Source organism: Ovis aries, chromosome 16 (assembly GCF_016772045.2).
Source record: "Ovis aries strain OAR_USU_Benz2616 breed Rambouillet chromosome 16, ARS-UI_Ramb_v3.0, whole genome shotgun sequence".
Taxonomy (NCBI): Eukaryota; Metazoa; Chordata; class Mammalia; order Artiodactyla; family Bovidae; genus Ovis; species Ovis aries.
In genome coordinates, this window is record NC_056069.1 from 62,921,044 (window position 1) to 62,937,472 (window position 16,429).

Sequence of the window (16,429 nt, forward strand, 5' to 3'; positions counted from 1 at the left end):
GACAGGAGTGCTCCAGTAGCTACAATTTTGGTTGAGACTCCCTAAAACAGACATTTTAGTATAGAAATAAGGTTGGGGAAAGCTTGGATATTAACGTATGGCAAACAGCAAGTGCAAACGTCCTGAGGTCTGACCTGTTCTGGAAAAGGGGAGGGTGCCTGGGGTATGGTAAACCCAATGGGTGGGGAGGATGGTGAGAACTGCCAAGGGTGTGAACCTGTGAAAAGTTCTCTTCTGATTGCGTCTATCTTCTAGCAGAAATAAGAATAAACATCAGCCAAAAGTCTGGAAGGAGGAGGAGGAAGTGCTTTAAAGAGAATGAATGAAATGGTCCACTGGAGAGAATGTATGAACATACTACTTTTTAAAGTAGAACTGTAACTAACATGCAGCAAACTGCACAATTCGGTAAATTCTGACATGTCAAACCAGAACTCCATCAATAGGGCAAACACATCCATCACACACACGCAGCCTCCCCGCCCCATTTCTTCATGCACCTTTGAAGCCCCTCAAATCCCTCCTCGCCAAACCCCACTCCCACTGATCTGCTGCTTCCAGGTTTCTGTACATTTTCTAGAATTCTATATAAAGGAAAGCATACAGGTTTTGTCTTTCACTCAACATAAGCATTTTGAGGTGTATCAGTGTTGTATACATGGATGGTGAATCGCTTTTTGTTGCTGAGCAATATTTCATTATATGAATAATCATTTATCCACTCACCTACTGATGGGCATGTGGGTTGTTGCCAGCTTTGGGTTATTACAAATAAAGCTACTATGAACATTCACGTACAACTCTTCATATGGACTTTATATTTTGGCAAATAAATAGAAGTGTTAAGTACATGTTTTAACCTTTTAAGAACTGTGCAGCTCTTTTCCAACGTGGTTGTACCAGTTTACACTCCCTCCAGCAGAGTATGAGTTCCAGTTCCGCCACAACCTCATCAGGATGTGGGATGGTGTTTTTAATTTTAGTAATAGGCTAGGTATGGAGCGGTGTCTCGCTGTGGCTTTAACTTGCATTTTGTTGCCGTTCAGTCGCTCAGTTGCGTCTTGACTCTTTGCAGACCCCACGGACTGCAGCATGCCAGGCTTCCCTGTCCTCCACTCTCTCCCAGAGTTTGCTCATGTCCACTGAGTCTGTGATACTATCTAACCATGCATTTTACTTATGGCTAATTCTGTTGAACATCTCATGTGCTGACTTGTCACCTATATAGCCTCTCTAGTTAAGTATTAATTTTGCCCATTTTTAAAATAGGCAAATAGATTTTACTGCTGGGTTGATACTTCTTTACTCCAAATGCACTTCATCAGAAATGTTTGCAAATATCTTCTGCCACTCCATGACTTGTCTTCTTGTCCTCTAAACAGTGTATTTCAAAGAGCAGACGTCCTCAACTTTGATAAAGGCCAATTCATCAAACTTTTCTTCCAGGGATTGTGCTTTTGAGGTTGTAACCCAAGGACGAAGTTTCCCCTTTGTCTTCTAGAAGTTACACAGTTTAGGGTTTTACGTTTAGGACTGTAATCACTCTAAGTTACTTTTTGCAAATGTTAGGACATGGATCAATTTTAAATCTTGCATCTGGATGTCCAATTATTCTAGCACCATCTGCTCACTTTTGCACCTTTGTCAAAAACTAGCAGACCATGTGTGTAGGTCTATTTCTGGACTCTGTTATGTTCCATCACACATTGGATTTGTGCAGCTAGCAGAAGGGACTGATCAGTTTAAGCAAAGAACTAATGAGTGAATGAATGGGGCTCCCAGGTATGAAGTATCTTGTCCCAAAGTTACAGAACAAACATGGAGGAGCAGAAAGGCTGGGGCACTGTTACATATGTATGTAAAGGAAGAAATTTCAAAAAGATGATGCTTAATGTACAGTGGGTTACTAGGTGTTGACATACGGACAGTTGTGGTGTCACATGGGTCTGAGCGGAAGTTGACTGCACGAGGGTGTGGAGGAGCTGTGGGTGTGTGGGAGCAGGGGTGCTATGTACCCGAGACAGTAATGAAGGATGCAATCAACTCGTCACAGACTTCCCCAGGTGCATCCTTGCTCTGTGTTCCTCCCGGCGTTTCACTCATACCTGTAACAGAAACTTTTGCTCATTTTTTCCTGTTCTTTTCCATTCTAACTGGGCTCCTTGAAGGTAGATCCCATACTTCATTCCGCTATGGTACTAAGTACAGTGCTGGAAACAAAACATACACCACAGTAAAGGAGGGTCGGGTGGGGTGAGTGTTACCTCCTCAGACCCTTATGGCACTTGTGATGTGGGTTCCGTTTCAACAAGAGTGGCTGCAAGTTGCACAGTCGGGGGAGGGCACTGATGACCGCTTACTGAGACTCAGCGCACAATATCCTCTGCTGTGAAATCTCAACTTCACAGCTTATACATACCCTGTGGGTCAAATAGCATTTCACCTACCACTACTGCATATAAAATACAGATACACTTGATTTTTTTAAAAAAATCATAAAAAACAAAACAAAACAAAACTGAACCTAGGAAAAAAGGAATCTTGTCACAAAGGGCACTTTAGTAACCCTCACTGCAGTCCTTTTTCTCCGATACACATGATCAATATGTGAGGTAGACTTGACTGGCTTCATTCCATCCAGATCTCCACTAAGAGCCCACCTGGGGAAGCTTCATGCTGGGACCCTGCAGTGAAGGCGCGGAGCTGGGCCTCACTATTCCTGGTGAGGATGGTCTGTAATCACAGTGGAGGGAGAGGCAAGGAGGGAGGGAGGATGTACCTTCTGCAACTACACTTTTAAATTCACCCTTAAAACAGAATGGAGGGGCTCTAATCATATGTAATTTGAGTTTTGTCTTCCATAATTATTATATTTTTAACGGTCTGGACTATCTGCCTCTGCCAACTAATAGTGCACATTTCTGTAATTCTGAAGCAACCATGCCACAAAGCAAAAATAAACGAACCAAAAAGCTAGGCTACAACTAACAGTTTTATTCAATTTTGTTCTCTCAACTCAGAAGGCAACAAAGGACCACATAAAAAAGGGAGCACTTTATGTACACATAAAGTTGGTCTGTGTATCTATGTTTAGTAGAAAACTGACACCCCAACTACGTAAATGTTCTATTTATTGAGCTTCTACAACAGTCATTTCTAGGCCCTATGGTCATTACATTTTCATCTAAGGTACTAATTTCATGACTACAAAATGAGGCACTCATACAAAACAGATGGGAATGAAAACAGATGTATCCTATCTCCATGTTGCATTAAATGCCCAAGATATTGTTGGGGATCATCTGAAAGAAGCCCTTATTTACTCATGATGGCTGTTTTTTAAAAATGACAGAGGGCGGTAACGGACTGAAAGGAAAAACACCTGACTGCAGGGCACGTTAATGAAGAAGACACAAGGAAGTTAGAGAATCTTCACAGGTCAGACTTCTCCTAGTACCTCTGTGCTAAGACATTTGTTTGCTTCTTGAAGGCGACTGAACAGGTAACATTCTTAAGGAGTATTTTAAACATAATCATTTAATTTTACAATATAAAAAATTTATCACAGTAAGAGAGCTTAAAATGTTCAGTCCTGAAAACGAGAATAAGTAGCTTACATGAACATTTTAAAAATGCCAATGTTCTTACGCTGGTGCAACATTCTTCAAAGTAAGTAAATGAGTGAGTAAGGGTGTGTGTGTTTTAAAAAGTCATTAATTCAACCTAAATTCAAGAATTACACTTTAATAGTAGCATTTTGCCAATACAGAAAGGACATACCATCTAGGATCAAATCATCTGAGAAAAAGTTATTCTCTATTACTTGAATAAAGGAAAGAAAAAACACAAGACAAGAATCCACAGTAATAACAGTTATATTAAATGTTGAAATAAAAATTACTTTTCATTTACATCTGGAATTGAGATGTCCAATCTCCATTGTTTTTCCAGAGAACTAACAGGAAAAAAAAAATTACCTAAAAACATGGAGCTTTTTTAAGGCTAGGTATACACAAACTTCACATTGGCATTTTTTTCTTCAGCTTTCATCTCAACTATTAGTACTTAATAGTAGTTTAAAAATCAAACATAATTTGCTAATAATGAACAACTGCATACTTCATACTGTGACCATTTGATAACTGGTCATGTAAAACTAACCCCAAAATGTTGATTTGTCTTTAATTTATAAACAGGGAAAGTAAAGCAAAAAGATCTTTCCTAATGAACTTCCTTGAAGACAGTTTTAGCCCAATGTAAGATGATGCAGAACTAGACTATTTTTTTTTACATTCTACATGAAGAAGGGTAGCAATACTAGCACTTTCTGAACTAGAAGTTTAAACATTTATAATACTATTAGTTAATAATAAAATCTTGATGCTACCCAAGTAAATAGTATGCCAGCAAATGCTTTCCTCATGAAAGTATTCACCTCACTGAAAACAAAAGGACAAAGCACAGATGAAACCCAGGGGAGACCCTTAAGTAAGAGAAGACAAAGGGATCTGCCAGTGAGATGGAGGGCAACTTTTTGGCCATTCTTTTTTTCTTTTTTTTTTTTTTAACAAAATATCTGATAAGATTCATTTAAAATTTTGTAGAGTAACAATTTTTATCTATTGCGGTATCTGTCTAGATTTCTTTCTGGCAAGACAGATAAACGTGTTCCAATAACTTTGTATCAAGATCTACAAATTCTCTGAAAAATTTAAAAAGAAACAAAATTAACATAATTAAAGTTATATGCCCAATTTGATCATATTTTTCCCCCAAAGAGAACAATTTATATAGACATACACCATAACAAGTAGCATTATGTTTTAAAAATGCTAATTTTTACAGTAGGACTAGATTTCGAAGTGAAGGTAGGGCTAGCAAAGACCTTATTTCAAACATGAGAAAGGGTCACCACCAGGTGTGGAAACTGTAACACTGAGTCCTATGTCAAGCTTTTTCTTTTTTGATACTGATGTTTTAAAGTTCTCACTTACCACTTCAGGAAAAATTGCTGAAATATGAAACAATCAGAACCTGGTGCTTTTGATTTTGGTAGCTTATGTTTGGCTGACTCTCATACTTTAAAAATCCTTGGATTTAAGCCTATGGGTTTTAATACTATATGGAAACTCTTTTATGGTTTTTTAAGACCTTTGCTGACCATTTTCTCTGAGAACTTCTAAGTTATCATTCATAAAACAAACACTCCCCTTACAATATACCATCACCGTCAAACACTGGGATCACAGGCCCGACCATTCTCTCTCTCCATCTCTCACTTGAAGCTTTGGTTATACAGGAAAACCAAGTCTCTAAGTGCTCTGCCTTCTGAGATTTTACAGCATGCTTCCAATGAAATACATTCTGCACTCCTATGTTAAAAGGCCAGCGTGGCCAGCTTCCTCCTGGTCAAATAAAACCAAGCTGATTTCACTGATAAGTTTTATTCTGTAAACAAAAAGCTTCAGAAACTTTGGAGAAAAGCACTGGCCCTAATCCTCACCCAGGGACGTGCTCGCCAGTGGGACCTGGGGCTCCAGCCAGTCTCCTCTAATCTAAGCCCACAATCTAATGCTGTCAACCTAAGACCACAAAACCCAGTTACACTGGATAGACATTCAGTATGTCCTTATTCCAGGAAGATGTAGGGTCACTGGTGATGTTATTTTCTTAAGATTTATGATCTTGAGTGACTCCTGGCCACTGCTGCCAAAAGGACAGCTGTGTGTGGGAAAGGGGAATTGGGGGACCCAAGGAAAAAACTTTTGGACTTTTATTTTTCCTCTTAAGTATAGACATGCCCCTAACAAGCACAAAACCCCTACTCCCGATGCTGATCACTAGGAATATTAAATTACCAAAATTAAAAATAATTTCCTCACCTAGCACAAGATACTATACAATATTACAAACACAGACATATGAAAAAAAAAAATCAGGCAGTAGAAAATGTACAACAGCTTTGGTGTTATACAAAATAACTTCCAAAAACGATTGACAGTGAAGCACAAGTTCATGTTTTCTTAGCACAGACACTCCACTGTTGATTTCTACTTGTTTCCTTTTATGTTCTTGGTAAGGTCTGAACAGCCAAGACACACAGAACGCACAGTTCACTTAAAAAGAACTGCTAGGAACACCAGGACATCGTGCTCCAAACGACGTCATTAAAAAGTCTGCCTCTGCACTACAGCTCTGTGGCACATTTCCTGTCAAGATCACAGCAGGTCCAAAATAAAGTGACAACTAGATTTAATAAATTAATATACATTTTGTTTAAAGATGTACAATGCACATTCTGTTTAATCCAGGACTCTAGGGTATCCAGGAACTTCTATTTACACATGTACAGACCTCGGACAGCAGTGATGTCAGAAGATGCAAGGGCGGCAGGGTCTCGCTGCTGCTCGCTGAGTGCTGAGCACACAAGTCAAAGACACCTAACTTAAAAACAATGCTGAGAGATCACTGGGGAAATCTCCAGAGAAAGAAGTCCACAAAAAAGGACACGTGAAGGCAAGGGGAAGGCCAAGGTAGTGGAGAAAACCACTTTATTCCTGGGACGACTGTGGAGGTGGTGGTGATGTGCCTTGTTTGCCGGATTTCCGTTCATAGTTCACGAGGCGCTGGCCCACAAGGTACCTGAGTTGTAAAAACAGGGTGGTTACTCTCTTCTGTCATCTTCCTTACTAAACATCCTTCCTCGGGGTAGCCAGTGATACATTTTAAAAAATGTAAATCAGATCACTTCACTCCCTCTTAGAACCCTTCAACACTTAGGGAGGTAGAATGGGGGGTCTAGAATGACCACAAGCACAAAAGCAGGCATTTCATAGCAAGCCATGGGACTTACAGGAGACAGAGACGCACAGGTCAGTGGCCTCGGATGCTGTTCGATGGAGAATACACTCTGGTCCACAGACCAGGGGCCCTCAGAAACTGAGCCCTGGAGGCCAGAGGTAGGTAAGGTCAAGTAAACTTTCTCAGGGGATTTATGTCTTACAGATCATATTTTACATAACAGGTAAGTGGATAGATCTGAAGAAATGGACTGCAAATATCACCAGGAAGCTGGGTAGGGAGGAGAGTCAAACTCTGAAAAGCTCCAGCTCTAAAGAAAAGGAGAAATCAAAAGGCAAAGTTTTCAAGGAGGTCCAACGGAGAAGTGTGTGTGCAGGGGACTGACAGAAGGTAGGAGCTTATGGTTCATGGTTCAAGAAAGAAGACTAACTGTCCGTAACCTGTGCGATGTGGCGGCAGGGAGGTGACAACAGATGAAGCAGGGCTGCAGAGACGGAGACGGAAGTTCCTGCAGCTGGAGTGATGAGGCTGGAGTCCCCATCAGGATGGCGTCCCCGTAACAATCGCAGGGGCTGGGGAGGAGGGGCAGGAACATGCCTCTCCTGGAGGCTGACCCCAGGAGACGAGTGGGTGCAAAGCTGATGGTAACAAGCTGGGCCAGGGGTCGAGAACAAGTGCACCTGCTTGGAGTCAGCAACAGAGATCCAGAAGTGCCCAGCAGGACTTGACACAACGGTGTGTGAATGTGGGAGAGGGAAGCCAGCCCATGACAGGGCGCTGGGCACTGCTGCAGCCAACAGCAAGCACGCAAAAGCCCAGGGAACGGAGGCCTGGCATGTGCTGAGGACTCAGGACTCAGCAGCTTTTCTTTTTCACCATGATCTTCTCTACCCTGACTTCCATCTATCACTCTTCTGCCAACACATATGCTGCACAAGGTACTCTGGCAGTTTATGCCAAGGAGCTTATTAAAAACATTCCACTAATCCTACAGCTTCTTTGTCACGAGCTCACTGTTTAATCCCTTTTCTTTTTGTCCTCCTGATATTCTTTCTGAAGGTAACCATTCCTTATCCCACTGTCCCCCAACCAAACAGTGTTTTTTCAAACTGTGAGGATTTTGTAAATGTTTTAGACAATGCCAACCTAGTAATATCTGACATAATCCACAGGGCACTACCGGACACACACCTGAAGTTCAAACCATATCAAGATATCAAGCACAGAGAGAAAAGCAAAGTAAACTTGCCCAGGACCCAAAAAGTAGGGGCAGAAAAAGACGACTCTAAGCCCACAGGCAGTCTTGGTACTGCCCTCCCCACAGGCACACTCAGCGCCTCCCAGGGACCAAGCCCTGAGACATTCACTGTGAATGTACACTGTGAACAGAACGTGGCCTCCGTGGAGCCTGCAGTTCAATGGTTTCCTGCATGGAGAGATAGAGGGGAAAGACAACAGAGGGCGCTGGGCTGCGGGCAGCTCCTGAGAGTGTGTCTCCTGTGTGTTACTGCAGTGTTACTGCACTGCCAAGACAGGGGAGGTGAGAAAAACTTTCAGCACTGAAATCGCCCTCCCCATTCTTTCATGGTTGACAGAACTTAGACTCTGACTCCCTAAGAGGTCTAGTGTTTATCATCACCAGTAAATGATTTGGAGAAGCCCTGAACACTCTAGATTTCACTCTTTAAAAAGTTACTCTTAAGTAAGAGTCCTCAGAGTAGCAAGGTGACCAAATAATCTGTTGTCCAAAGCTGGCTCTCACGACTAAACAGGGGCCAGTGGGGGGGGGGGGGGGGGGGGGGAGGCGGCAGCTGCTAACAAAGACTTGAAGGCGCACGTGCAAACTGGGAGGACGGAGAATGACAGACGCACTTCCTGTGAGACGCCGTTAAAGCAGAAGAGGATTCCGCCTTCCAGCAGGACACGGAGGGTCAAAGGGCTGTTACCCCAGAAGGGGTTTTCATCAACTGTCCTCAGTTTCACGGAGGGCAGGTGGCAGCGTCTCCTCAAAACAGAGTGCAGCACACTTTAAAGCAACCTTGACCTCTTCTCTCAGCCACAGGCAGAGAAACCCACCGGCCCGTGGCTACAGGAGGGGCTTGGGCACAACTGCGAGCTCCTAGAGTAGGTTTCTTTTTTTCTCCCTTTAGGTTTCTTATTTTTTATCTGAAACTACTTAATATACTGCCAGACCAAGACATCAGAAAACAGACTGAAAAGTATTTCAAATGGACATTAAAAAAATCTACCCCCCAAAACGAGTTTCAGTCTTTTTCATCTCCGGCAATAGTTCCGTATTTTTAGTCACTTGATCCAAGCCAAGTACTTAATAAATCTCTTTTTTCCTTTCTACACCCAACCTGTTAGCAAATCCTATTCATTCTACCTCAAAATACATGCAGAATCTGAGCACTTTTCCCTCCTGTGATTTATCACATCAGACACAATAGTTAAGATACGTGACATTTTAACAAGGGCAGATAAACCAATAGTCTGGACTTACTTGTCATTTTTAATATGTTCATAAAGGCGCTTAAACTGGCGGACCTGGAAGGACAAAATTCCCATCAACACCACAACCATCAGCAAAAATGGATAAATCCGCCGATGGACCAAATTTTGCATTTCCGCAGTAACACCTGTAAAACCAAACAAAGGAGAACTCTTAAGTATATATACAGTGTATACAGAAAGACAGTGAAATGAAAATACATCCCTTCCCTAAGAAGAGGCAAGGGGAGCTTAACTGAAACTCATCCTGTACGACCCAGAGTGAGGCCAGGAGTGCCTGGGGCCAGTCCTAGCCAGAGAAGGAGCCCTGTGAACTACCCCCGGAGCTAGACTGTGCTCTGAATGCCACAGAGCAACCAAAGAAAGCACGTTCACCAGAAAAGTCTTGAACAGTAAGACTTGGTCTTCTGAAAAGTCATCGTGGCTGCAGTGTGGAGAATGAGTTAGTGGTAGAGGGTTCTGAGCAGGGAAACCCAAAAAGGAGATGGCTGAGGTTGCAGTGAGAGCCGATCTCTGTCTCAATAGGAGGCAGGAAAGGGCACAGATGAGAGAACGGGTTCCCGGGGTCAGATCAGCAGCACTCAGAAGCCAGCTGAGTCAGAAGAGCAGAGAGCCTCAGGTGACATGTAAGACCTTCAAGGTCTCTGATTCATGCTACTTGTTGGAATGATAATGGGGGTAACTGAGAGAGGGAACTCAATAGAAGAAAAATACCTGGAGAGGAAAACTGTCTATATTATTGAACATGTGCTGTAAGGTCCTGTGAGGCTTGTTCAGCATGTAACTACTAAGGTGCTATCTACATGTTAAAGTGTCACAAATGAGCATCTCCTCTTTGGTTTTTCTTTTATGCTAAAGATTTTTTTATGTTTCAATACTTTCTTACCTGCCTAGAGAAAAAAACTGTGACAGAGTTTTATTATCCTTATCTTGCCCTGACTGGTGAAATCTAAAAAAAATAGTCTGTGAGAATCATTGTTTTAGCTGGATTTATATTTACAATAAAGCGTTTGGAGCCAGGTAACCTCATATTGGAAAGGACAAGAATGTACTGATGTGGATAAACCCACCGAGTAAAGGAACGATGCCGGACGCGATGACGTAAGGTACACACAGGGAAAGCAAGAGCACAGAGATCACTGGCGCTGCGAGTTTCCGAACGATGTACTGAAGGTCAATGTTCCGGATGCCATTTGCGTAAACCTGAAACACAGGGGATGGGTGAGAGCCACTATAGGAGACAAAATTCCTCCAGGCTAAAGGGCGATCTCTATTGCAGCCAAGCCACGGGGCAGGACCTACCAGCCCAAACGGATTCAAGGTGGCTGTTTTTTTTCAGAAGTCAAGGCAAATTCTGGAACACAACATAGGTGTGGTGTCCAAAAATTTTTAAAAGACATGCATTTACTTCCTAACACTTTGCAGTTAACTCTGCTAAGAGATGCAGTAGTAAGATCTAATCGAGAATAACAGCTATACTAGCTCTGTGCTATACAACACCAGGTGGCATCCGTAACATTAGCTGAAGACCACATAACTTGAAATAACTTTATATATAAATTGTGTGAGAGTAAGCTGTGTTATTACTCAAAATTATATTCATGTTATCTGAATACAAGAAAACATTATAAGTAGGAAGCATGTTTCTAAAGATCTAGTTATAAATCAAATTTGAACAAATCAAAAGCTATTTTATTTAACAATTCAGTATGAAAGAATGCTACAGTGAAGTTTTTTTTTAATTCAAGAATTTCTAAACTATTTCCATCATTTTATCTAGAAAGTTCTACTGAATAGTATTGCAGAGGAAAGAATGGATGGCAGTGGGGAGATCCTGGGAATAATGGAACATAAACATGGTGTGCAGAAGAGATCAAAACTGAAGAGCACTGTTTCCCCAATGCTCCAGCCTCTCCTGGCCCTCGACCACACAGTGTGATGCGGCTCACTCCAGGCCCTGGGTCCCTCAGACACGGGCCAGAGCATCAGAATGTGAATGACACACAGGCTCCTCTGACCCCTTCAAAGTCCTTTTAACCCAAATGCATTTAAATTAATGCAGCAAAGCAGCTCACTGTTTCTCAACCATTAGACACATGTATGAGAAAGAATGCATCAGAGAGAAAATGTCATAAAGATCAACAATGTTTATTTTCCAAGAGGGTCAGGGCCTCACCTAGAACCTCTGAAAGTGAACTGGTCTGTACCCCTACAGTGAATGGATATGCTGCCATGTATCCCACAATCCATCTCACTTCAGAATCAGCCCTCTCTTGAGAGAGATATGCAAACACATACAATGGCTCTTCCTGGTCCCACAAATCTCCAGGTACAGGGATTTTTGGACTATTTTTTTGTGCATACTGGACTGAGAACTATTTCCTATACATCAAAAGGAGGTGTACCTTTAGGGCTACGAAACTGTAACACCTTCTTAATTTGGTGCTGCCCTAAGGACAAGTAGGTTGTTTCTAAGTCCATCCTCTAGGAAACCAAACTTAAATAAGTAACAGAATTTACTACATTGGTTATTTTGGAAGAAATCTTCCTAAAATGAATTATCCTACCTCCCAGCCTTATTATCAAAGTACAGAAGCACAACCTATCTCTTTCAAGGTTATCACCACAATGACCAAATTATCTGACAGTTCCATAATACAAAACTATCATAGGTGCTACATAGCTAGAATAGCTCTATTTTTTAAATCTATTCTTTTCCTGCCTTTTTCTTTATTGCCTTACACAATGACCTCTTTTCTCTACTACAGGTTTACAAACCTGAATCCCTGCTCTAAAAAACAAAGAAAAGCACACGTGCTAAATTCTGCCTTTACTTTTGCTCAGGCATCTAGGTACTTTAAGCTACCAGTTAACTTCAGGAAAGGGAAGTTTTAAGAGTAGTTGATGATAAGAGTAAAAAGTGCCTTTCTCCTAAAAAAAAAAAATTAATATTCTCATTAAGGGAAACGTAGAAAACCTGAAGAGAAGTGGGAACATGGAAAATAAAGGGCCCATGAGTCAAACTTGCTTACCTGCTCAATTACAGTTTTCAGCCACCACTGAGGACCCATCAGTGTTATAGCTGCAATGATTTTGGCATGCAGGACTCCAAGTGCCCAGTCCTAGGGAATAAAAATCAGTTAACAGGTTTTGTTTTTAGCAGTAAACCCAACACAGAGGCTATACAATTTTCTTACATTATTTACTTCAAAACACAAGTTCTGTTGGATCAGTAACAATTTTATATAAGAGTAATAAGTACACTGGAAGAAAATTCAGTAAAGTTCAGTGCTTCTACCAAAACTCATTCTTATTATCTCCCCCAGCCAACAACAACAAAAAAATCTGCATTATTTTCCCAAGAGAACTAAGAAAAGTCTTTACTTTAGTGGAGATCTCAATAAGCAAATAAATAAACCAGTGCCCTGCTTTTATTTCATCACACCATTCTTAGGCTATTCTATTGGTTTGGACAGGGAAGCCCTGTCTGACCTAAAGAAGCCATCCTGAGGGCTCAGAGCATTTTGAGCTGGTGCACTGGCACTTCTGCTGAACTGTTACTAGGACCCTCACTGCCACACGGAGCTCCTCACGGGGGGCCTCCTGCCCACCCCCACTCACCAGGCAGCCAAAGCGACTGCCACTCCCACCACCCAAGGAATCTCTTAAAAGTGCAAATCAGATCATCTGAAGAGCCTTCCCTGCTTACAACCCTAAACATAGCACACACAGTCCCTTCATAATCTGTTCTCTGTTTATCTTAAAATATCTGTGTATTTCAGTATCACATAACATTTAAATCTATTCTTACATAAAACTGAAACCTTTCCAGGGATGGCTGGAGTCCTCTGTGACCACCCGGCAGCAGTAACCACAGCTAACATCTGCTAAGTATCTTCTACATTGGTTTCCCTAGGCACCAACCAATTTCTATACATGTTATGTCCCACAGGAAATACGCAGTACCTGTTTTACATGGATTTTGCTCATACTGTTCTGTTCTGATTTTCCAGTTTGGTTGGCTGGTTTTCCAAAACATCTTCAAAATGGGGTGGGAGGCTGAGGCATGCACTGAACACCACTCTATCCTGACAGATGAATGACTGAATGACATTTTGTCTGGGTATGGAAGTGGTTTTTGTCCCTTTGATCTTAGTGGTCTCTAAACACCTTTCTACCTTCTACGGTTTCAGTGCTACAAAGTGCATTGCCAGTACGGTTCTTTTTGGAGCTTGTGATTTAATTTAGAAATTTTACCAAGATGTACCCAAATATGTGTTTTCCTCATCAATTTCCATTTCACCAAACCTGATATGCTCCTTCAACCTACAGAGTAGTTCTTTTCCTCAATTCATTTAAGAATGTCTATTTCTGTGTCAATGTGGCCTCGTATTTTCGCACTGTAGAACCTGTTTTCTGAGTGTTATTAAGTCTCCTGGCTGTATCCTCCACCTCTTCTCCCCTCAATCGCCTGCTCTTCAGTTGTGCACTAGGCATTGGTCTTCCAGATCTCCAGCCTGAGCCTTAATGGTGACTGGTCACATTTTTAATTCATTTACTGAATTTGTTTGAAATCCACGCTATAAAACACCACGACAATTTCTCTGTGTTTTATGGGTGCTGCTGTGTGTGCATTCACACATATCCTAATAGCCTGTTTTTATCTTCTATTTGGATGCTCACAGCTCTGCAAGCAGTTCCCCGACACTGGGCCTTTTCTTTCTGTGGCTGCTGGGCCCCTCCTTACATACAACAGTTGTTACTTTTCTCTGCAGGCTCAGAGGCTCAGACTGAGAATAGCCTACAGGGCTGCAAAAGGATCTTTTAGCTCATTAGAGCTCTAGGGTAGCAAGCCAACAGCCTGCCAATGACAATGAGAACATGGAGAAAGCCTCTCTGCTTTTTCTCTATCCTTCCAGGCTCCAGGCAGAGAAGCTTCAACCCACCAGCTCAGCTCTCTTGTGGCCTTCGGGAGTCTAGAAGGCACCCAAGTGAAGTTAATGTTCACCTGGGCAGGAACACAGAACACTGAGGTTCTAGCTCTTTCAAATCCTCTGCTTTGCAGTTCTTTCCCACAAAACAAAGCACATCACACTAGCTCCTCTGCTAGAATTCCAGAAGAGCCCAACCTCCCACAGAACAGCTTAGAGTCAAGGATGAACAAAACCAAGTTGTTCCTTCAAACTTTGGATTTTATCCAGCATATTAAGGATATCATGCTGTTGGCAACTTTCATCTATCCTAGACTCAAAAATGTATCTGAGAGCAAGCTGTATTAAAACATATAGCAAAACAAAAGCAAAAAATGAAACACACAGCTTGACTTCTTTTTAACTGCTGCACTGAATTCAAAAGGAAATATATATCAGATTTTATTTAGTCATTTTCTACTGATGGACATCTGGCTTGCTTCTGTTTTCTGACATCATAAAACCACAGGATAGAAGAACAACCTTGTTCATGTCTCCTGCACACGTGTAAATATTTCTTTGCAGGGTTTCTGAAAAGTGAAACTGATGGGTCACAACATATAAGCATTGTTGAAACAGTAATTTCAACTACTCCGCCAAAGTCAGGATGTCAGACACCGTCAAGACCACCAAGAACACATATACAGGTGAACAAGCTGCATCACTACTCAACGCGGTGAGGCAGAACAGACAGTGGGGAGGACTCAGAGCCCTGAGTACGAGTGTTAGCAAAGGCTTAATTCTAGTTCTCTGGCCTGTGTGAAGTGCTCTGAGGAGAATTTAAGGGAGCAGGGCTTTGCTCTATTCCAGATGCTATTTAGAAAAGTAGCCCGCCAGGCTCCTCTGTCCATGGGGTTCTACAAGCGAGAATACTGGAGTGGATTGCTGTGCCCTCTTCCAGAGGATCTTCCCAACCCAGGGATCAACCCAGATCTCCTGCATTGCAGACAGATGATTTACTGTCTGAGCCACCAGGGAAGCCCATTAGAAAAGTCCTGGTAATCCATAATTTGATATTTTAATCAATCTTATCCAGAAGACAGGACAGACTGAGGCTAATAAAACTGCAGCTGGAAATGAAGGAGCAGCCAGGCATGGGCATGTTTAGTCATTTGTGTGGTCTGGACAACACTCATGCTTTGCCTGCATTCAGACATGATTATGGGGGGCCTTAATTTTGTTGTGATCCCTCACGGTCAGAGTGGCAATATAATGCTGATGTTCCGCCAAATGTTCATATCCAACAGGAGGCACAGCTCCTGGACTCAGGCTGTTCTGATGTTCTTACTGCAACGTGCCACACGACCTCAGGAGGCACAGAGCATCTGCTGGCCACATCTGCAATGATCACACGGGTCAAGGCAGTGTCTGCTGACCCCTCCTCTATGAAGCTGTTTCCCTTTCGGGTATCAAGTAATCTGAAAAGTGACACTTTGTCACCATGCAAACCAACACTTCTGCACTGTAGTGGCCTTAAAACATGACCACAAATTCTTCTCCCATGGAGTGGTAGGGGGCTATGGCCACTTCCCATAGATCTGAGCCAACTTGCGACCTGCTCGTACCCAGTAGGAGGCAGTGAAAAGCAATGTGCAGGACTTGTGAGAGGAGGCCATGAAAGCTGATGTAACCTCTGCCTTGTTGGTTGGGACACTCATTTCCCTGAAGTGCACTGGAAGAAGCCCAAGTATCTTGAGCCTCCAAGCTATAAAAAAGCTCAAATAGGTCCAGGGGCTTCAGCCAAGAGCCCAAATGAGGGGCAATGACCAGTGCCAGCCCTCTCATGAGTGATGACATCTCCAAATGATGTCAGCTAAAGCTGTCAAATCACACTCAGCCACTGAGTCTCCTACATGAGACCCCAGAGAACGTGAATCAGATATGAACAGATTACGCCCTGGCTTAACTTCTGACCCACAGACTCTATGGACAGAATAAATGATTGTTTTGAGCCAGTAAGCCAGGGCTGTCAGGTAACTTGTTACTGCAGCACAGTAACCAAAGAGCAACCCATCAACTTTCACCTGATGGGTTCAGTATTCACTGACAATCCCAGGAATCAATTATTTTAATTATTGCAAAATAATGATTTTCCTAATTAATTCCCTTAATTCCTCTATTTTTCATAGATGCTATTATTCTGTGAA

General features: G+C 42.2%; 1 protein-coding gene across 2 annotated transcripts in view; it reads right to left on the minus strand.

The window, feature by feature from the left end:
* Positions 1–2,974: 2,974 nt before the first annotated feature.
* Positions 2,975–16,429, minus strand: part of MARCHF6 (membrane associated ring-CH-type finger 6) — a 74,753-nt gene continuing 61,298 nt past the window's right edge. For both annotated transcript variants that reach the window (XM_060400570.1, XM_015101342.3), the window contains 4 exons: positions 12,345–12,434; positions 10,383–10,515; positions 9,305–9,440; positions 2,975–6,642 (listed from right to left, as the gene is read on the minus strand). In XM_060400570.1, the coding sequence (XP_060256553.1) occupies positions 6,552–6,642; positions 9,305–9,440; positions 10,383–10,515; positions 12,345–12,434 (450 nt within the window). In that variant the 3' untranslated portion in view covers positions 2,975–6,551. The remainder of the gene's footprint in view (positions 6,643–9,304; positions 9,441–10,382; positions 10,516–12,344; positions 12,435–16,429) is intronic.